At 37.0% G+C, this 24,714-nt stretch overlaps 1 protein-coding gene across 1 annotated transcript in view; it reads right to left on the reverse strand.

Annotated features, from left to right (window-relative positions):
* Nucleotides 1-24,482, reverse strand: part of acvr2ba (activin A receptor type 2Ba) — a 67,747-nt gene extending 43,265 nt beyond the window's left edge. The window contains exon 1 of the mRNA XM_079602012.1: nucleotides 23,992-24,482. Coding sequence (XP_079458138.1) covers nucleotides 23,992-24,043 — 52 coding nt within the window. The 5' untranslated portion in view covers nucleotides 24,044-24,482. The remainder of the gene's footprint in view (nucleotides 1-23,991) is intronic.
* Nucleotides 24,483-24,714: the final 232 nt, after the last annotated feature.

Here is a 24,714-nt window from a genome sequence, read left to right on the forward strand (position 1 = left end):
AACAACAAATGACAGGAAAATCTCTCTCTGATCTTGACTGAATAACTTAAGCAGCTTTAATAAGGATTCATCTATATTTAATGTGTGCAGACTACAGTGTTATTTTACATTTAATTATTCAATGTTTTGCTGTAGGCTATTACTTATCTGAACACATATTCATAAACAAAAACTTAAAACTGTTTATTTCATATGTATTTTTAGTTGTTATTTGTCCATTTTGTTTATAATTGGTTTATGTGTTCTTATTGCTGACTGCATGTTTACTCTTATGTGATTGATTTGAGGATCTTTTTCTTCACATAGTATTAGTTTTTGCTGAAGAGTGAGAAGTTTCACTGATATATAAAATGACTCATATCGTGAAATAAGACTTTGATCAATATTGACCAAAAACAATTGATTATGATTTTCGCCATAATCAAGCAGCCCTACAAGGAAGTTAGTACACTTTAGCAGATGTTTTTCATAAGTTAACTACATTAGTTGACAATAATCAATACTTCTACAGCACTTATTAATCTTGGTTAAGGTAAGTTTCAAAATGTAATACATTCGGTTGTATTATTAGTATTATCGATTCGGCAACACACAAAAAGTTGTATTTGTGAACATTAGTTAATGCACTGTAAACAAACATAATGATCAAATATATTTGTATTAACATTACCAAAGATTAATAAACGCTGTATAAATTAAATTCATGTAGCTAATGCATTAACTAAGGTTAACAAATGAGAGCTTACTGTAAAGGATTTTTAAAAAAAAGTAGCTGTAAACAAACTCCTCGAAATAAACGAGACTACTAGGAATCACTTCAAAACTGAATCCAGCGATGAACGTCCCACTAAACAGAGAAACTCCAGGAACACACACACACACACACACACACACCTTCCCTTGGCTTATGAACAAGTGACATCATCACGCCTCTGCCAGCTCGGGTTGGAGTGTGTTTGCTTATTTTAGCCTGAGCGTCGAGTCCCTCCGCCGGGACGGTCCCAGCAGAGACACTGCGCTGTTCTTGGCAGACGCTTGACCTCAACTCTCGTCCAAACACTCAGTTCAGCTCTTCTGTGCTTCCGTGCTGGACGTGTAGGAATAACTACTAGCCTGACAGAGGGACACACATATCCCGATCAGTAACGCTGCTGATCCTGACGGTCAAACAGGGAGGAGAGACTATTCAAGATCCTCTCAGATTACACATCTACTTGCTCTGACGCAAATAAATCACTTCTGTTTGCTTTACTAAACATGGTGAACTTACAGCAGACACACAACAATCATTATATGAGCGCTGCTAGTACTCAGTCTTCCTCAGGAAGGATGGACAGATACATTGATTGATTGATTGATGGATAGAGTGATGGACGGATTGATTGACAGATTGATAGGTGGATGGGTGGACAGATGGATGGATGATGGACAAACAGATTGATGGACGGATGGACGGATGGACGGATGGATTGACGGACGGACAGATTGATGGACGGATGGATGGATAGATGGATGGACAAACAGATTGATGGATGGATGGACAGACAGATTGACGGACGGATGGACAGATAGATGGATGGACAAACAGATTGATGGATGGATGGACGGACAGATTGATGGACAAACAGATTGATGATGGACGGATGGATGGACGGACGGACGGATGGACAAACAGATTGATGGATGGATGGACGGATGGATGGACGGACAGATGGATGGACGGACAGATTGACGGACGGATGGACGGATAGATGGATGGACAAACAGATTGATGATGGACGGATGGATGGACGGACGGACGGATGGACAAACAGATTGATGGATGGATGGATGGATGGATGGATGGACGGACGGACGGATGGACAAACATTGATGGATGGATGGATGGATGGATGGACGGACGGACGGATGGACAAACAGATTGATGGATGGATGGACGGACAGATGGATGGACAAACAGATTGATGGATGGATGGACGGACAGATGGATGGACGGACAGATGGATGGACAAACAGATTGATGGATGGACGGACGGACCGATGGACAAACAGATTGATGGACGGATGGATGGATGGACGGACAGATGGATGGACGAACAGATGGATGGACGGACAGATGGATGGATGGACGGATTGATGGACAAACAGATGGATGGATGGATGGATGGACGGATTGATGGACGGATGGATGGATGGAACGATTCATGGATGGATGGAACGATTCATGGATGGACAGATTCATGGATTGATGGATGGACGGACGGACGCATGGATGGCATAAACAAACAGAACAACAGAAGCCAAACACACACACACACACACACACACAATGAGACCCTTAATGACCTCTGAGCCTCTCTTCCTAATTCCTCACTGTTAAACAATATCTTCATTCATCACAGCCGCACATTAGCAACAAAAGCCAGCAGAAGTGAATTAGCAGCATCTGTCTTTGCTGTTTTCAGATGGATTACAGACACACACACACACACACACACACACACACACACTGCTCTGCATTCTCCCTGTGTGACTCCATTAACACACTCACAAAGATCACATCACACACCTCTGGCCGGCTCTCCAGAGTTCCCTTCACTCCAGACTGGATAAATAACACTGAAAGCTTTTGACTATAAGAATCAGTCTATTCAGGGATATTCAGAAGGAGAAAAACATGTGTACACAGTGAGTTAACCAAGAGCCAATCACTCACAAACACAGATAAAAGAAGTTTCTTTCTTCTGATATTTACATGTTCACCAATAGACTGTTTATTCCCCAAAAAACAACTAGTAGCAAACCATTACTGCAGTTATTTACTAAAAATCTGGTTATTTTATCACCATTTTGTGGTTATATTCACTTGTACCTAGAAAAAAAAATTCATAAAATCTAAATTAATTTTATTCAAGTCAAAATATCTCTGAAATCTACCTCAATACATTAAATTATATTTTTAAAAATGGTTAAATGAAGTGTAAATGGCTTTTTAAGATAGCAGGTTAAGACTTCTTACAGTGCTCAACACAATGTTTACATGTTTATTACTGTTTTTATTCACCCGCATCAAATGCAACATGTAGTCATCTGAATATTGAGCAATATGCAGTCCTCTCAGTTCATTTTGGCATACGTCTCTGCAGTGTAAAAATTACTCACTTTAACGGTAAAAATTTGACGGCAAAAACCTGTCAGCTGGTTACCGGTAAGTTCCTTATGCAGTGAAAAACTGTAATAGATCCAATGTTTTTTGTGTTTTTTTTTCCAGTAAAAATGAACACGGCATCTAAATTTACAGTAAAAAAACAACAACTTACATTTAGATTATTGCCTTATTTACTAATCATTAGTTAATAAAAAATACAACTGTTTATTGTCAGTTCATATTAGCTCAGGTCAATTAAATAATATGAACAGAAAAAAATATTTAATAATGTATTACTAAATGTTGAAATTAAGAGTTTATTTTTAAACTCTTTAAAAATATTGTATTGCATATATTTAGTAGTAGCGTTTTCATTTGAATGTTTTTTTGTTTTCATGTTAATTTTATTTTAGGTAAATTATTTGTCATTTCATTATGTGCTTTTGTCATTTTGTAGATTGTTTGTAAAAAAATATTGCTTTTTTATTTATTTTTATTCTGTAAACATAAGTTTAATACGTTTGCTACCATATTATTTTTTACGGTAAAGTTCTTGCAATTGGCATTTTTTGCCATAAATTTCAGTTTTTTTAAGTACAGCCTCGATGGCTAACCAGGTGAAGCACACCAACATCCATCAAACGATCTGACCCAGAAGAAAAGACTTCTACAACGACAGAACCAGCCTCAGCGTGAGGCGAGGAACATCTCCGGACTTCAGCTTGTTTTACGACTCTGACATTTCCCTGCTGTGTGTGAGAGTCCGGGAATCTCTCAGCGTGACCGAGGCACATTCAGGTCAAGGAGGATTCTTTCCCTCTCAATATTCAAGAGAGATTGTTTTTTTCAGGAAAGAAAAGGTCGCTGGGCATCTGGCTAATTACTTATAACTTGCTGGATTGCCATCAATCACACACGAGGAAGCGCACAGACTGATCACAGAGATCATCTAGAACTTCAGCGGTTATTCCCTCCTGCCAGCGCACGGATTTTCATTGATGCCGTTCATATACGACACGATCCATGTTTGGATATCATGAAGGAGAAACTAACTTGTGTTTATTGCATTTCCTCAAACCAGGGTTATTATCACTACCTAAAACTATTAAAACATTTCTGTAATAAAAAAAAAGCAATATTTTTTGTAAAGCAATCTACAAAATGACAAAAGCACATAATGACATTACAAATAATTTAACTAAAATAAAATTAACATGAAAACAAAAAAACATTCAAATGAAAATGCTAATTCAAAATGTATGCATTATTAACAAGAATGAAAAAGCGGAATATATCAAATAAAAACTTTAAAATGAAAAATAATATAAAATAAATAAATGCAATTTATAAATACAATATTAAGTATAATAATAAATATCATATTTTTTTATAATAAATAAATACTGAAAATCAAAAATGAAAAACTAATAAACAAACAAAGAGCGTTAAAGGTAAAAAATTACACGCATGCGAAATTAAATATAATAATATTAATATTATGTTAATACATTATATTAAACTACAAATATTAAATAAAATAAATATATAAATGATAAATACAGAAAATTAAACTAATAAACAAACATAAAAATATGTACAAAGTACAACATTAAATATATTATTTTAATAAATAATGTTACAATAAATAAATAAATAATATTTTTCAAAATTGATAGGCTAATGCTTTGCTAACCCACTAGCAGGACAGTTTATGAGCTGGTTTGATTGTCAGTCCAAAAATGTTGAAAATCAAGTCTGAAGTGAAGTCTGAAGCACTGATTCATAATCCATCATCAAGCACCTCCATTTTAAAACAAATATGCAATATGAAACGTAACCAGCCATTAAACTGAGTCATGGTGAAAAGGTAAAGTTTTGATTGCTCTTCAGAGAAACGCAGGAGGAGATCAAGGTCTTCAACCTTTCATCCTTTATCTACAGCGAATCGCTGGAATAAAGACCGAACTACTGCATTAATATTCAAACATGATTCACAGCAAAGAACATATTTCCCAATATGTCCAGAGCTCAAATCTCATTTCAATTATACTTCATGATCTTCAGGAGAAGCGCCGAACACACACGTGAACATCCTGATCCTTTGCATTAAAAACCCCAATGATCCCACAAGCCCATTTGCATGAGTGTAGACATGTGTGACCACGTCTGATGACCACAAAGCCTGCAAATAATAGAGACACCAATGTTTTGCATGATAATACAAGACCCAGACATATAGAAGTGATGAGCCACCATATGCCACACACCGTCCTAACACACATCACACACACTAATGACACACATTATCACATAACACACTTCTGCTATTAGCACATACTTCATTATCTAATGCAGTGACACTCATACATGTACCTTTACACACGCTGGCGGAGTACAATATTTACATTCATGCTTTTAGCAGAAGCTTTTATCCGTTGCATTCGTTAAATTTCACATTTGAGCAAATTATGTACTATAAAAGTGGTTCAATGCACATCTTCTTATCAAAAACATGCTAATACCATGGTCTGGGTCTGCGTTAAGGGTTGGAAACAGAGTTAGTTTATATCCAGAAACCACCGATTTGTAATAAAAATAAGTTTTTGTTTGAAAAAAAAAAAGTGTCCATTTGACCGTCCGCACCGAGACAGCGTTTGATTAATTTGAAAAAAACAGACATTCGAAAATTATGATGGATTTATAGTCATGTGACAGTAGAGCCCGACCGATAAAGGATTTTGAAGGCCGATACCGATACAAATATTTGTTGGTTTTAAAATCCGATATTTCGATATATCGGCCGATATTTAAAAAAATAATAATAATTCAGAAATGCGCAACAAAACATCAACAGATTTCCCTAACATTAGTTATTTGTAGTAATAAACATACAAATAAAATGATTGCTGCTACAGCCACAACTATTACTACCAGCATTATTATTATTATTACTATTGAGAGTAATAATTACAAAAAAATAAATAAAAATGACATTATTACTATCATCATCATGACTTTTATATTATCATTAAACAAGATAAAGGTTTTTATCAACCTAAAAAACAAACATTTTTCAACCTATTTTAGGACAAAAAACCTTGTCTTATATTCCGGTATACTACAATGTCAGCTTGCTTATCCCTTTACCTGCACTTTTTAAATTCTTTCCATCAAGCTACATCAAACCATTTTCAATCATCAGTTGCTGCCTGCCTTCTAAAACCTACTATTTAGCGATCTAAATCCATTATGTGACTCGTTAATGCTGCGGCTGAATGACAGTCTGCAACGCACACTTGGCGTCATTGGATTTCACACACGTGTAAAAGAAAAGCTAACTTTTATGCACAAGCTACGTTTGATACTTTTTCTCTATGTCTAAGGCCCCGTTTACACGATGGGAAAACGCAGATATTTCTCTGCGTTTTGGCCTGTCATTTACACGAAAACGGCGTTTTTATCCCAGAAAACGATCATTTCTAAAAACTCCGGCCAAAGTGGAGATTTCTGAAAACGCCGGTTATATGTTGTCGTGTCAACTGGGAGAAACGGGGTTTTAGGTTCTCTCTTGTTGATTCTGAGGATTCTGAGGATTCTGATTGGCTTGCATGGCTTTATCCTTCTCCCTACACTGCCGCCCATAGGTTTGGCATAGTTATAAAGGCGCTCGATGGCGTATTTATGCGGGTTGTGTGCACGATGTTATTATTGAAAACGGAGGGGGAGAAATATTCGTTTCTCTAAATACCCGGCTATGTGTAAATGTGGCCTAAATGTTCACTCCTCGCAAGTCTAACTTACATTTTACAATGCAGGGCCTCTAACTAGAGATATGCTAGTTATAAATACATTAATCATTACTTTATTTAGGCAGAATAAGTTCGTTGTGGTTTCCAAGCTCGTAACGTTAGCGGTCTTCCACTGATAGTGGCATTAGCTAGTCTATGATGTGCCATAATTTAGCAATGGATAACGTCATCATACTGCAAATTGTAAAACATACATTTTCAATATAACAGACCAAGGAGAGATGATACGTCTCATTGCTATAACTGTCACGCTATTAAATAAATATTTCAGTCACATTGTCAAAAGTTTAAAGGACAGTCAGTCAACTACACTGTAACAACGTAACGTTACTAGCTAATTCCGCTTCACTCTCGGCTTATTTAACAGCAGCAAAACTGGACATGATAGTCACAAATTTTGTCATGCTTATTTGAGTTAAGACAACTGATGGGGATGTTATTTTAATTGTTATTCAAGCAATGAATGTATATGTTTCGTGCCCAACTCCCCATGAACTCACTTAACCAGTGCCGCTGCTCCCACCACGCGCATCACGCGCTGTCCGTAAGGCCGGTGACACACTGGATGCGTGGCGTGAGCGTCTCAGCTGCGTGGCGTGTCCGTTTTTATTTCGGCTCCCATGTTAACAGGTTAGAGCTTGCAGACTGCCTGCGTGAGACGCGCGTCTCAGGCGCGGCATGAGCCGCGCGGAAAACGCGTGCATGCTAGAAATAGAACCGACGCCTATTTTTCACGCGACACGCAAGCGTGTTGGAAGCGTTTCCAGGCAAAATTGAATAGGAAAACATGTTTATATGTCATTTTGTACACAATTACATATTAATTAATGACATTTTAATGTTTGAAAGTCTATAGGTTGACATAAATTCAGATATAAATGTAATAAAAAAATAAAATAAAAAAAAATCGATTTTCAAATATTGCACCTGTCAAACATAGTCTATTTTTGAAAATCTGATTTTGGAAGGTGAAGGTGTGTGAAAAAAGTTGAAACTTTTGTCGTGAAGACAAGAGCCTGTCGGCGGCCTCCCTCTGTCACCTACAGCAGCAGCAGCGCGCCAGCGCCGCGTCAGGCACGTTTCTGGTGTGTAAAGACACAGAAAACGCGACGCATCCGCCACGCAGCTGACACGCAACAGAAACGCCACGCATCCAGTGTGTCACCGGCCTAAGGCATCAAGAGCTGAGGGAGCACCAAAAAAATAGCCTCCCGGAAGTTCCGGGACTCTCCCGCATATTGATAGCGGCTCACTGATGCCCGCGAATTAGTTAAAATCTCCGGAATCTAGAGCGAGCGCGCCCGCGAGACTGTGCTTCCAAACCGTGTAGCGCGTGCACGGCAGAGCAGAGAGGGAGAGAGAGCAAGAGACCGCGCGCGTGTGTGCCTGTAATATCCCTGAAGGCTGTTTCGTCCGATTTTTTTTTTATTATTTTTTTTTTTTTTGAAATATTCATTTATCGGCCATTATAAATGCCGATACCGATAGTTTGGAAAATGCCTAATATCGGCCTGCCGATATATCGGTCGGGCTCTATGTGACAGTCATGTGACCCATTCAGCCCAGCGATTCTCCTATGATTCTGAATAGACAACTAAACAAAAATAATAAAAATGCTGCAATCTAATAAAGTTCATCTGAACAATTTATATATAAAAAAAAAAGTTTGAGTGAATGATTCAATGACTCCCTCATAAAGACTTTACGTTTCATTACTGGACGAATTAGCATTTTTGAACGTATCTCTTGAATGAACGATTGATTCAATGAAAAATACATTGTAACAGTCACTGGTCGCCAACTGGTGGCCTAACAATATAATGGGAATGAAATAAAAATGCGAACAATGAAATCGTTTGGGCGCTTGCTTTGAGATTGCGATCTTTTAACGATTAGTTGTGCAGCTCTAAAGTGAACAAACACCTAAACATATTCTAATTGCAAAAAAATATTAATTAATGTGAAAATTCTCCTAATCCAGTTGTCTAATACAGAGGTTCCCAACCTTTTATTTGTCTGAGACCCCCTTTTCCCCAAGAAAATATTTTTTTCCCCCGTTCACATTTACTGATATTATCGCTCTTGTAAGCTTGCAGCAAGGATGACAAAATATGTTGTTTTCAAACAAACGGTGTGTTGACTATAACCAGATGTTTATGCACAAATAATAGCCTATAATATTGAAAATACAATAACAGAAACATCAGTAGGCACTTTGTAATTTAAAAACGTAAGCCTATAAATTGGCCCTATTTGAAATGCAATAAAATTATTCACACTGGTGTAGGTAAAAATAAAGAATATGCTATTACTAAATGACTGTTGTCTGGGAACTCAATACTTGCATGTTATTTGTGAGGCTTTATTTTGTACGCTTTTGGCGCTATAGCGAGCGATAATAAATTTGCGCTTATTAACAGAATAATGCCTCATTCGGAAGAACATTGTCGCCGGAACTACTTCTCTGTGTACGTCTATGAAGACTCACGCACTGGGCTACTCGATCCGAACCAGTGTAAAATAGTCCCAATGTAAACACTTATTATAGGAGTACCAGTGGCTCAGGATAAGACAAAAACATGGATTGGAAAATGGATTCATGATGAACTCGCTCATTATATACATTTTGTACATTTTGAACAGAAAAAAGTTAAGGACTTTTATTTAATGCTCATTGCTCAACTTTCAAAATATGACGCGACCCCCCCTGTTGGGAACCGATAGTCTAATAAACTTGGCATTGTATACTATGACGAAATATTGACAAATTGCTTTTGTTCCTCTTTTCCAAGTCGCTTTGGATAAAAACGCTGAGAAGCACAGATGTAAAAACAAGTTATTCTTTCATAAAAACTGGTGTACTTTGGTGAGAGGAACAACAGATGCTCTTCGGCGGGTTTGGAGAGGTTCTGATAGACGACAACACAAGCGAACTCCTTCACAACAGATCAATGAAACATCTCCAAGCTCTCTCTACTCCATCGCCAGCGTTTGGGGTTTTCTTCTGGTGACGCTCAAACACTGATCTATTTATAGCCAAACTGCAGCTCAACCACAAAACCACAAGGAACAATAATCCTCATAATCAAGCCAGATCGCAACAAAAACAAACCCAGAGGAAGTTCACCATGAACAGCAGGTCTGGCGTCTGAAGAGTCAGTCCGACTGACGAATCCCTTCAAGAAGAGCCGGATCTCAACCCAGTCGCATGATTGGGAGTCTGCGTTTGTGAGGGGAGTTTCATCACGGGTTTTGTAGCATAGAGATTAATATACATATACGACGAAGAACTTCTCCAGAATAAAAGCCAGCACCAAAGCATTTTTAGCCAGCAGAAGACGCCTAGCTGTGAGTGTTTTGGCAGCGCAGTTTTTTTTTCTTCCAGTTGAGACGCTTCGTTGCTATGATACAGAATATCCGTTGGTCGGTGTGGTATTAGTCCCGCCCCTCCTCCACTGTGATTGGACGGTTGGGTAAAGTGACCGTGATGAGCGCTGCTCAACTTTACCCAAAGTTGAACATTCTTCAACTCTCGCCGACCTGTAAAAAACGGCGAGCGCTTCAGCGTGAAAAAGCCGCTTAGCGCCTCGTTACTACGCTCATGGCGTTTTAAAACACGCGGCCATTGAAAACAATTGAAAAAACACGCCAGCCGCGTGAAAAAATGGCTTAACTGCTATACCAGCAACCACCAAAACACACTCACTCAGCTCAGTGTAGAAGCTCGTTTCTGTGCTTCAAAATTAATCCATGAAACGTTACGTCTTCAGAAATGTGAAGCTCATCTTCAATCACCAAAATTACATGAAGATATCTTTTCAAGAAAAAAATGCTTTAATGTCTTAAAATATCTTGAATGTAACTCGACTCCCTTTCCTCATTTAGTATGCACGGTTCTATGAATATGCAAATGAGCCCCGCCTCCACTCACTCACTCACTCAGAGATCCACTGGTTGACGATCAATCTGATTGGTTACAAGGTAGTGTGTGACGTCAGAAACACCAGCGATTTCACACCGTGTTTTTGAGACTTCACAAACTGTCCCAAGCACACAATTATAATGTTCCGATATTTCAAAATATTAATACCAAATAATTTATATAAGAAAAAAAAATAAATAACGGTTCCTAATACAATAATGAAAATACAAATGATTTAAAATGTCTTTATAAGCTAAACTGTTAACATTTAGCAATATACATTACACAATATTCCCTAATTTTATATTGACAGCTAATATTCAATGTATGTTTATGCCAAGAAAAAAATTCTTATATTATGTAAACAAATTATTTAAGAATGACACACACTCATGAATAGATTGGGAACATTAATTAACTTGTTTTTGTTCTGATGATGCAAGTCAAGTCAAAGTTATTCATCACAACACACACACTAAGCCTGACTTCCATTAGTTTTTCAGTGGCAATCTGTGCCTCTTTTTAACCAGCACCAAAACATTTGACTAACAATGACATCAAGTTCAGACCAAATATCGAATTTTGTCACGCTAAAATAAATAAATGGCAGATTGTCTCTGGAGGCTGGAAGAAGCACTTTCCCACGAACTCGTGGGCGTCATTGACGGGCCTCTCGCGGCAGGTGGTCACCACTGGGTTTTCCATGACAAAAGCCTGCCCTTCATCACCCGAGATCCCACGTCACACGTCTCGCGTCCTCTCGCCCTTTCTCACACAGAGTCACTGCAACAATGACTGCAAACTCCACTCCACAAGCTAATTATGCTGTTGGCTGGAGACGGTTCAGGAACGAAACAGACAAACGCCACATATTTGACTTCCATCGATGACTGTATTAAAGTCAACGAAGAGGGAACAACAGGCACATGTGACCAGCAAACATCGGCAGCTAAGAATAAACCATCTGTTAACTATAAAAAACACGTAAAAAAAAAAAAAAAAAAAAAGTTTACAAATATTTTTGTTTTGTTTAAAAACATTCAAACTTGTTGTAAATTGTTGTTAAAAAAATATAATAATAATTTGTTTAAGTGTTTGAATCTGTGTTTAAAAATAAAACCAGAAAATAAAACCATTCAACCTTGTATAAAAAAAAAGTTAAAAAAAAAAAAGTTTGAAAAACAAAAATGTATAAAATTTTACTTTGTTGTAATGCATAATAATTTACATGTTTATGTTAAATAATGTTGTGGTTGTAAACATGGTTGTAAACTGCTACTAAAGCAAAAAAATGGGGTTTAAGTGTTAGTGTTGTGTAAAATATAAAAAAAGTTTTTTTTATTGTTTAAAAACATGCAACCTTGCTGTAAATTGTTCATAAAAAAGATAATTTTTGAAAGAAATGTTTTAAAGGTTAACTTTGATTTTAAGTTGTTACAAAAGATAAATAAAAACAAATGGTTTTTTTTAAAAGTATTAAAAAAAAAATGTGTTAAATTTACAACCTTGTTGTAAATTGTTAAAAATCCATAAAGCAAAAATTAAAATTGTAAAAGAAAATCTTTCAAAACATTAAAAATGTGTTTTAAAAAAGTACAACCTTGTAGTTTCCCAAAGAAAACGAAAAAAGTGTTTTTGTTTAAATTGTAATAGGATCAATTCTTAGTTGGTGTTTCTTCAAAAGTACTAAAACCATCATAATGGAAACGGACTAATTCAGTGGAATCGAAACCATATCATGAAATTCCTTCCATCTCCTGATCAAGCTCTTCCAGCGCGAGGTATTTTTACTCTCTCTTTCACGGGCGCTCGAGGCAGAAGTGAACAGAGCCACAGCTGAAGTCTGGCGACAGCTGGACGTCAAGATGGAGACGGAGAGGTCAGGAGAGGAGCCTGGGAGTCAGGATTATCCAACACATTCCTCCATCTGGAGCATCTGCCCATCTCCATCTCAAAAACCCCGGAGCCGGAGCCGGAATAATGATTCCTCACACACACACACACACAGAGAGAGAGAGAGAGAGAGGAGAGACGGCTGCGTGTGTGTGTGTGTGTGGATCTGCTCTCTCGGGTGGAAACCCAAACAGATTTGAGTGATCGTAGAGGTCCACACACACTTTCTCCGGGCACATCTCTGGTGTTCACATGCTTAAAATAATCATTTACCTTCAGAAAACAAACACTGCTGAAACACAGCGGAGATACACACATCTGAGAGCTCAGAATGACACAAAGCATTCAAATATTAACAATATCACTTTACATCATCCTTGATAATGTTATTGTTAACTCAAACTATTAAAAATCATTTACGAACGTAAATCTAAATCCACATTTTTATGTAATTTTTGAGAGCCTGATTATAAAAACCAAAGTCTCACCATTAAAAGCCGTGTCCGAAGCACTCAATTATAATGTTCTCATAATAATTTTATAGACATTAAAAAACTCTATTTTCCTTTTTTGAAGTGATATCAATCATATTTCAAGCAATTCAAAACCATCATGTTGAACAGTGCGCATCTGAAGGGTCTCAGCTGAAGGAAATAATACATTATTTATCGGCTTTAATATATCAGCCAAATTTTCTTAGCGGGCCGATAACGATAACATTATCGGTCATATAAAATTATCATATATGACCCCGGATCCCAAACCCAGTCTGGAGCCGCACGGGTATATCTGTGGCAATAGCAACTATACATTGAATGGGTCAAAATTATCCATTTTTCTTTTATGCCAAAAATCATGAGGATATTAAGATCATGTTCCATGAAGATATTTAGTAAATGTCCTACCGTAAATATATAAAACATGTATTTTTGTGAGTGAGTGCAGCACAATCGTGAACATAAATGCACAACTTTAAAGGAGATTTTCTCAATGTTTACATTTTTTTGCTCCTCAGATTCCAGATTTTCAATAGTTGTGTCTCGACCAAATATTGTCATATCCTAACAAACCACACATCAATGGAGAGATTATTTATTCAGCTTTCAGATGATGTATAAATCTCAATTTCATAAAATTGACCCATGTGACTGGTTTTGTGGTCCAGGGTCACATATATCAGTTGATACCGATATGGTGGCAGATATATTGTGCATTCCTACAGTTTATCGCTGCTTTGAACAATCTGTACTGTACAAAATCTTTCATCAAAGTTATACATGAATTTTGAACAATGCCCGTTCTTGTCTTAGGACAACTTTGATGAACTTTTTGATCCACTTCAAATGTTGACTACTGAAGATTGAATGCAGACGCACTGTTACCACGAGAGAACATGAAGACCACAAGGTCTTTTTGTGAATCTACCCGAGTCAAACTTTTGCTTAAAAGCATAATTAGGATGGAAACGTCACGTTTAAGATTGACCGTGTTTTCATTTTCGGTCAAATTGCCTTTTGAATGGGAGTGCATGGGGCACTTCTATGATAGCATCAAAATCGTTATTTCTAAACCACTAATGCGGCTCGACACAACATGTGCTGGAAGTGTCACCAGCGGCTCTACACATAACCTCAAGCATTGAGAACATTGTGTACAGTTTACTAAAAAGAAAGGTTTTGAACAACTCACCGTAGCCGTTGTTGTTTCCGGCCGCCGGCATTTTGTCAGTCAAAAATAGTCGATCTCCGAATCCAATATAACAGATGGAAAGCTTCTAAAGCTTAGTTCCATATAAATTCATGGATAATTTGTTGTTTTGTCATTAGTGAAAATCAATATTGACATTGTTTTTGAAAGAGGATCCTCATATGGAGTCATTCGCATTCGGAGATCGACTATTTTTGACTGACAAAAAGCCGGCGGCCCGAAACGACAACGGCTACAGTGAGTTGTTCAAAACCTCTCTTTTTAATAAACTGTGTACACAAATAATGTTCTCAATGTTTTCATGTTGCGTCAAGCCTTCTTAGCGTTTTAAAAATAGCGATTTTAATGCTATCATACTAGTGCCCCGTTTACAGAGTTACACTTTAAAACATCTCATCAATAAGAAGAAACAAACTCAGATGGTGTGTGTCCAGTGTGAACTCAGCATGAGGACAGATCTCAACAAACAGCGCTCTGATGCCTGACATATCTGAGCCCAGACCAACACACACACACACACACGGGCCCCGGCCCCGCGACAAATGCCTTCCAAAGGCAAGAAACAAACACACAGGGAAAGGGACACAATTACACAGACAGACACAAACACACACCCAGACTGCTTGCTAATTCTCAGCAGAAGAACCATCAATCGTCTGTTGAATGAAGCCCGCCGCGACCCGGCCTCCCTTTCTGGGCTATTCTCTACGAGGAGAAAGAAACTTCTGCGACAAACAAGGTCAGCCGCAACCACACAGCCATTGAGACGTCGGCTCCATGTCCGGGTGAAATGAAGAGACCCACAACAACAACAGAAACCACAACAACGACCTTTAAGACGGTCACCGATTACAGACGAACACCTGAGAATGAGCTGAAAAAGTTCTAACAAACAGAGAAAATATAATAAATAAATAAAACACTGGAACTACTTTGCACAATTCTGGACGATTTTCGTCACGATTCTCCCACGATTCTGAATAGACAAATAAAATAACAATGTACAAGAGTTTCTGACGAAATGTTTGTTGTAATTTGAGCTAAAATCGGTTGAGTGAATAATTCAATGACTCCCTCGTAAAGAGTTCACTTGTTTCATTACTGACTAAATCAGCGTTTTTGAGCTAATCTCTTGAACAAAATATATTATATGAGCAATACATGTTTTAACAGTCACTTGTCGCCACCTACTGGTGTAACGATGTAATTAACACAATCTTTATTTATAGAGTCAAGTTATTTTCAAAAGGTGATTTACTCTATTTTGACGCTACCGTAGACATCAGTGTTTATATCTGAACTATAAACCTTTACCCCAGTGCTTCTGTGATGATCTGAATGATTTGTAACAAAAAAATAATTATTCTGTGCGGTCGAAAAGACGGTTTGTGATGCCGTTTCATAGACATAGCTGTGAAATTAAACTATAAAATGAAACCGCTGAATCGTCATTTAGGAATAAGATCGCGTGATTGTGTTTGAATCGAGATCGCAAACTTTTAACAATTAATCACAATTTATTCCTGTGATCAAAGCTGAATTTTCATCATCATTACTCCAGTCTTCAGTGTCACATGATCCTTCAGAAATCAGTATAATATGATGATTCTCAAGAAGCATTTCTGATTATTATCAATGTGGAAAACAGTTGTGCTTCATATTATTTTGTGGAAACTATGGTAATTTATTTCAGGATTATAATCTTATACAATTATGAATGTCTTTACTGTCCCTTTTGATAAATTTTGTCATTGGTGAATGAAAGTATTAAATACTTAAAATGTATATATTTATGAATTTTAATGTGGATTCCCTCTCTCCCAAGAAAACCGAACAAAAATATTCATGACATCATCTTGCACTCAGGGGTGAAGGCAAGTTATTGTCCAATAAAATTACAACATCTGCATCTAACTACCAATAAGTGTAGCTAATCATGGCTTATTTTTTTAGATCAATGCATTTTTGAAAATAATAATAATTAATGTATGTGCTTCAAGGCCATCAAATTAAAATAAAAATATTTTATACTGTAAAAAAAACATTGAAGTTTGCCATCGCAACTTAAAATTTGGCATTAGAAAAACCGTCCCAGGGCCAGATTTAACTTGAGATGTATCCAACATGTCACTAAATCCACCTTTGACATTTCAAGTTGACTAAACTTAAAATTTAAAGGCAGCACAAACACAAAGTTAAAAAAAAAAAAAAAAAAAAAAAAAAAAGTTGACAACAAATTTGTTTGAAGCAAATGCACAAAGTTACACGTGATTAAAGGAACTTGCATGTCCATTTACTTAAAATACATTACAATATATTAGAGATGCACCGATATGAACATTTTAGTCAATACCGATAACCGATAATTCTTAATAGTTGAAAGCCGATAACTGATATATTGGCAGATAAATCTAAATCCAAATTTTAAATAATTTTTAAGAGCCTGATTCCAAAAAACAAAAGTCTCACCATTAAAACCCATATCCCAAGCACACAATTATAATGATGTTCTCGTTATAATTTTATGTAGCCGATATAACAGACTTGCGCTGCACATGTCGCACTGAACCCTATTTTCCTTTTTTTAAGTGATTCCAATCATATTTCAAGCAATTCAAAACCATCATGTTGAACAGTGCGCATCTGAAGCGTCTCAGCTGAAGGAAATAATACAATATTTATCGGCTTTAATATATCAGCCAAAAAATTATCATCAAGCCGATAACAGTAAAAATGATCATATCGGCCGATACCGATATGGTGGCCGATATATCGTACATCCCTATTAGGATATTTATATATAAACATTCTAATGTACGTATTTATCTACAATTGTAATATATCCCCCACATGCAGATAGTTTTTTTAATAGTGTGAGTTCGGTACGTGAGGAACTGTGATAGTCTATTAGCATGACAGTCTGTAAACATTCGTAGACCAATCATTTCGTGGAATATCTGAGCTGAACAAACCCCGAGTTAAACCAAACCCTCCGTGCGTTCACGAGCGCCACACCATGTGATGCACGACAGTCCCGTGCGAGAGATAAGGCCTGCAGAATATCAGTGTTTACGTACGGCGTTCTGACCATGCAGCTCGAGTCCAGATAAGCCTTATCTGTGAAGATAAACACACGCCGCGGCGAGAACGCCAAGACTTCTCTGCAGCACGAGACGCGCTCTCTTCAAACACGGTTGCCTCATTTGAGAAAATAATAGAATTGGATGTGCAACAAAGACAAACCTGGGAAATTATCCAAGACTTGTCAAGCAAAGCGTTTCATTTGCAATTACAGAGCGTTTCTGGAAACGTACATGACACTCTGTGGACTCGGGAGTGAAACACGAGACCCTGAAAACGTCCCTCAGAGAACGACGACACGTGATGAGAGGAAGATGAGCACGCCGATTCATCCGAGAGGAGTTACTCACAGAAACGGTTTAACTCAATAACACCTACTCTCCATCTGCTGAATGAAGGGTTAGGGTTAGGTGAAGGTCTATCGTCTTTAAAGATCACTGTAAAAAAAAAAAGTTGATTTAACTTAAAAAAGCAAGTTACCTTGTTGCCTTTAAAATTTTGAGTTCATTGTAATTAAACATTTGAGTTAATACAATGAAGAAGAATGGTTGTTAAACAGAAGCTCAAAATAGTGTTATCTTCACACATTAGTTATCGAAGTTGATTTGACAAAAGTTAAAAAGTTGTGATAACAAATCATGAAAAAAACTTTTTACAGTGTATGAACTACATGCACCTCGTTAAAATTAGGGCTGTAAATGATTAATCGCGATTAATCGTATCCAAAATAAAAGTTTGTGTTTACATAATATATGTGTGTGTATTGTGTATAATTATTTTGTGTATATATATATATATATATATATATATATATATATATATATATACACATACATGCATGTATACATTTAAGAAAAATGTGTTACTTATAAATCATATACAAATATATGCAAATATTTCTCAAATATATACATGCATGTATGAGTATTTATATATACAACATAATTATACACAATACACACACATATATTATGTAAACACAAACTTTTATTTTGGATTTGATTAATCGTGATTAATCGTTTACAGCCCTAGTTAAAATATATAAAAATGATCACCTATACAAATATAAAATGAGGCCAGCTGGCTTTTTATTTATTCCCAAAAGAGAGTCCCTAAAAAAAAGAATAAATACACTGTAAAAAATGTGGCTGCGATTAATTATAACAACTTAAAATTTGTTGAGATAACTTAAATATCCAACTTAACTAAACTAAAGTTAACTAAATTGAATATTTTAAGTCAAGCATGAACACTTACTTTTCAAAGTTTAAACAATGTTGGATTTTAAGTTGTGATAAATAATCGCAGCAATTTAGGCACTTTATCCACCAGAGACAAAACAAAGTTCAACATGCCATAGAAACGCTTCAGACAACACAGAAAAAGTTCTAACATACCAAAACAACTTCTGCCACAATTAATCACAGTAGTTTGTGGTGTTTGCCAAGTCAAGCATCACTATTATTACCACTGCGGACACTGGTTTAACCAAACTGGCAACACTTCATCATGTAACTCACACAAAATCGCACTGGACGATAAAATCCCAAAGACTTGAAATGCCAGAGCAATATTTAGAGGCCGGAATACCTCAGAGACTTAAACGCACACAAATGTTCGGCTATTTTGGTTATCCTTAATCTCTGGCACAATCAATCATTACAATTGTTTAATCTCGTTACAGGATGATCCATCATTCCTAGAACAAGCTTCTGCAAACCTGCCGTCCAATAGTTTCCGCAGTGAGAATGATGCTTTAAATAAATCTCTTTGTTATTGCTCATATTGATCTTCTGTGGCCCAAAATGACTGTGTAGTGCATTATGGGTAATAATCGAGACAGCCAAAGATATTCTGTCTGAATGCAACCATTTTGATCTTCACTTATCAAATTAGCTCAGATTTGAAACGTGGGTTTTAAGTGTCAGCAACGGATCAGAATGAAAGTCAGGAGGAAAATACATTCAGGAATTCTTCACACCGAAAGTCAATTACGGACAATTTCAGCAAATCCCAGCATACCATCTTTGTGTTTGGATAACATTTCACGTTCTAATGCAAAGATCTGACACCGTAAATGGAAAACACAATAGAGAGATTGTCAAGGGTCTAGCAGACTTTGCTTTTAGTGCAAGTCATGCTCATGGAAGTGCACTCAATACACACGGCTTGAATACGGTACAGATTTGTATATAAAGGCCTCGATGTGATTCTCTCCGCATGCATACGGCTGTTTTACAGAATCACAAGCTATGTTACGGGCTCAAACGCGTACTAAACAGGACAATCTGTACCTTCATACCTCATTAAACATTTGCAATGAAACTTAATGTTCAACCACCGTTAACTTCCACTGTGATTCTTTAATTAACACGATCCCAACAGTTGTGGCTCAAAGAAAAACGTAAACTTCCCAATGGTAATTATGACAGATGATGGATTAAACGGTCATTATTTGGCCTTTTTGATATTATTGCCACTGCCTGATGACCACTTCCCAATTAACCAAAGCTAGATTCCAGAGTGCATGTGTTCTGTTTAAATGCAATACTCAATTTTACTCTGCATAGTAAAAATTATGCAAAGATTGTTAAGAAAATTCAATGCAACGATGCATTTTCTGTAAGAAACAGAATCCTTAACATGCCATCAATATTGTTTAATATGAAATTCTTTGTGTTTGACAACATTTGGGAAATTAATTTGGCCCAACATGAGTTTGGATTCACATTTCTTCCAATACACTGGAACATATGAAGCTTTATCACAGTGCATGTAAACATTTATCTATATTTTAAATATCTATATTTATAGTGCTAACTTTCTATAGCACTACAAAAATGTGATTTTTTTGTGTGAAAATGTAAAACACATCTTGAAAAACACTTGAGACAAACTGGTTTCTGGACATTAATTCATGAGAAGCTCGACAGAATATTCCTGAGGGATCAACACTTCATTTCTGAGTGTTTGCAATTAAATCCCATTCAAATTCCATCAAACAACTTACAACCTCAATCACAGGGTCCTTATCCGAGTGTATTCACATCAACCCCAAACTCTGTGTGCACGTCAATCAAAGACATCGACTCGCATTACCGCGGTTCTCCACGGGATAACGTGAACGTAAAGGTTTTTCAAAGTTGTAAACAAAAAGATTAGGCCTATTTGATACTTCACTCTTTCTACTTCAGAATTTCAATGCGTTCCTTGACATTTCTTTGTAATTCAATTAGTCAAGTGTCAAGTCAAATTTATTTAATTTGTTTATGCAAAACGCATTGCTTCAGAACAGCTTTACAGAAAATCTAAGTTATTATTTATTTGTAAATATTTCTGAAATTATATCAGTGAAAATTGCTTCAAAGCATAACCAACACCAATAGTGTCCTACAACAAAAAATATGATTTTTGACAATATAAAAACAAACATTATTGGAGTACGTTTAAAGAAAATTTTAAGTTTTTCAGTATTTTATTCAAAATTTCACGTTCAATGTGTAACTTGCAGTTTCTTTGTAAATATTTGCGATATTTACTCATTTCTGAGTGAAAGCTGTTTTTGCACCAAATATCTTTCCAGTGTAGTGTTGATTGACTTGGTAAAGACCACAAGAAAAACACATACTGTTGCTTTAAATCCCAGTTCTTGCTTCAGGCGACCCATCCCCCATTTCTCACACACACACACACTCTCTCTCTCTCTCTCTCGACCAGCCCCCCCATGCGCCACAGCTTGCATCCATAACGCAACATGCAAACCACCGTATGTCCCTCTGGATGATCCCATGGCAGATCCTCTGGAGCGCTGATGGACTATATGGTGGCCATTTCAGTCCAGAGAGGAATTCCACTTCACCCTCCCCCCGTCCAACCATGTGGTCAATCCTTTGAACAAACCCGACACACACACACACCACATACAAGCCATCTCGCGGTCAGTAATGCAGCGGCCCTCCGAGGGGAACCGTTCAGCAGAAACACACGGATGTACTGGGAAACTGACCCAACATCCCACCGTTCAAACACACAAAAACTCAAGCAGATACGAGCAGTAAACGGAGCATCAAGAGTCATTTGTTTCCTCCAATAGAAGTGTGTTTAAAAGCCACACCGCCCTGCTTTTCTTTTTACGGCACCCTCCGCTCAGCCAGGGGAATCTTGGAATGCTCTACGCAAAGACTATTACACAACACACACACACACACACACACACACACACACAACATCAGGCTTTATGAGCCATCACGGCATCGCAAAAGCATTGAACAATGACAGAAAGACACGCCAGGGACACAGAAATCAGATGGAAAATCAAGAAATTATATTTTGCATTAAGAAAATTAAGGGATGGATTGTTTGCATTTTAACTATTTTCAAGATAATTTAACCAAAATTCTAATGATTAAAATGCTTTATTTCTATACACTGTAGGATTTAATTTGAATAAATGTTCACTCTGAAACTGCTAGCAAATTTAACAAATAAATGACAAGTAACACTTGAAATTGTATTTTCTTGTCAAACTTATTCCAATAATCGGTTTTATTCACAACTTTGAAAAGTCATTTTTACAGTGTAATGGGATAATGAAAATCATCCTGTCCATCGAAAATGGTTTTATTGAATTAAAAAAAAGAATAATAAACTGAATAAATAAAAAATATCAGCCACATACTCTGCATTACAATATATATATATATAGGCTATATACATACATGATATTAACGAGAAGTTTAGGGGGAAATGTTTTGCATATTCATTTATCAGACTTACAAATCAGGAATGCAACAAGCGATTCATCGAAGTTGGACAAGTTTTAGACAGGTTTTGTGAGATTCGCCAGCTTATCTACTGGGTCTCATTTAAACCAAAAGCAAGAACATTTTCTGTTCAGGGTAAACCAGCTACAAAACACCAACTCTCTTCTGTGAGTCTCCATAGAAGACAATAAACATCCTTGAAGACCAACTTCTATTGAACCAAAAACACACATCATGTGACGTTGAAGTCTCTAAAGTAGCTTTCTAACAACTTCTTGTGTCTTTTAACTCTGCTGACAGAGTTAGAAGCGTATACCAAAGTTTCTTTTGGAGGAAAAACAACCACCAGAAAGAGTCCAGGTGTGTGTGTCCGTCTGCTAAACCAAAGGAGGCTTGTTGGTTGAGCGAGTTATGAACACGACACAACATATGCTGGTCTGTTCAACAGGGAACTCAAAGACTCATTATGATCACAAAACAGAAACTTCAGAGCAGGGTTATTATTATTATTATCGTCAACTAAAACTATTCAAGCATGAAATAAAGATCCCTGAAATGGAATGAAACATAAATATTAGTTGAAAACCATATGAAACTTAGAAATGTTGCCTGGTAATAAACTTAAATGGGTTGAAGCTGAAGCACTAAAATGATTAAATGGAAATAAATAAATTAAATAAAACTAAACTAAGACTACAATTAAAATGAAATTAAAGCAAATTAAACTTAAAAAGCAATATTTTAAAATAAACTGAAATAAAAAGAAATTAACTGAGCAAAATATTGTAAAATTACAAAAGCACATAATAAAATGACTAAAAATGTACATGAAAACTAAAAATTTAAAATAAAAGCTAATTCTAAATATTTATAAACCTAAAACAAGACAAAATAACACTTGCATTCGAGGCGCACACACACACTATGCAATATATATATATATATTAAGGTTTTTTTTCCTCCAGAATTCCCAGTGTTTTGCCCAACAAGGCCATTCCTGATGGTAAAACACTGGGAATTCTGTCCCTGAAATGAAAACAATGCATCCGTATCTCTGAGAGTATGAGAAACAACGTTTATTAAAGTGCACTGTGATGTTAAATGTTATTTAATGTGAATTCAGCATGATATTGAGCTGTATAGATCACCCCTCCCCCCAAACCCTCCAACACAACAAAGCCACAGTCCATAAGCAGCCAAACACACATTTACTGCATTCAGACTTTCTGTGGGATGGCTTGAGGAACAGAAACACTACCACAAATCACTGCACTCACTATCCTATCCATATTTAACATGGATCCAGAAATCATTTAACCAATATGATCATGCTCTTGATTCATAAATGCAACAATGTAACAAGTATTAGAAATCCTTGGACTGAGTTGGCTGTCCTTGTGTTATTGTTGAGGACAGGGAGTAGTATTTGTAGTTATGAATGAATGCGAGCACAAAAACTGAGATATTTTAGCTGTCATTATTATAATTATTCATCAAACACTGATGGAACTCAAACAGGTTTCCTAATGCAAATACAACGACAGGAGCGCTTTAGCAATAAAACTCCAACGCATCCTATCCAAATGCATGGTTTATATAAGAGGAAGTAAGAATAGCGTTCATGCAAATCTCACCCAAGTCTTGTCAGAAGAATAAATGAGCGCTTACCTGCACAAAAAGTTCCCAGAAGAAGTGCAAAAGTCAGCCAGGAAGCGAACATATTCCTCTAATGGCACAAAAACACCCCAGGTTTTCTCCTTTTCAGTGTCTTCTGCTTTGCACACATTTAAAACGATCGGGGGGAACACACACATGCACACACACTCACTCACTCACTCACACACACACACACACACACACACTCTCTCTCCCTCACACACACACACGAGCCCGAGTGACCGTCGGCCTGATGTCCACCCAATCAAACTTTAACATATGCAGAAATCCATCAGGAAAAGCGGCTATTCCAACAGAAACGCCTTCCAGCATGAAACAATGAGTGATTCCCAGCCAAAAGCCAGTCCGTGTGTGAAGCTTCTCCTGTTCAGAGTGAGAATGGCTGGACAGGGTCCGATTCTGACATGCACGGAACTGAACTGAGTCCAAAATGGCTTCGGAGAGCGAAACACAGCCAGCAGGGAAACCAATTTTCCAGTTCTACTAAGTCGAAGGCTCGGCTCATGAATATTAACTACGCAACGTGACGTCCGTCCTGCAGCGCTCCCTCATTGGCTGAGCCTGCCGATGAAGCCCAGGCTCATGAATGTTAATCAATCACATGACTGGGCGCTCTTGGAATGTTGGCGAGCGACGTCATCAAGGTCTAATTAATATTCATGAGTCGTGGCCTCTCCGTAGTAGGATTGGGAATTTCGCAGCAGGAAAACCCGG

This window comes from Phoxinus phoxinus (genome assembly GCF_949152265.1).
Source record: "Phoxinus phoxinus genome assembly, chromosome: 24".
Lineage (NCBI taxonomy): Eukaryota > Metazoa > Chordata > Actinopteri > Cypriniformes > Leuciscidae > Phoxinus > Phoxinus phoxinus.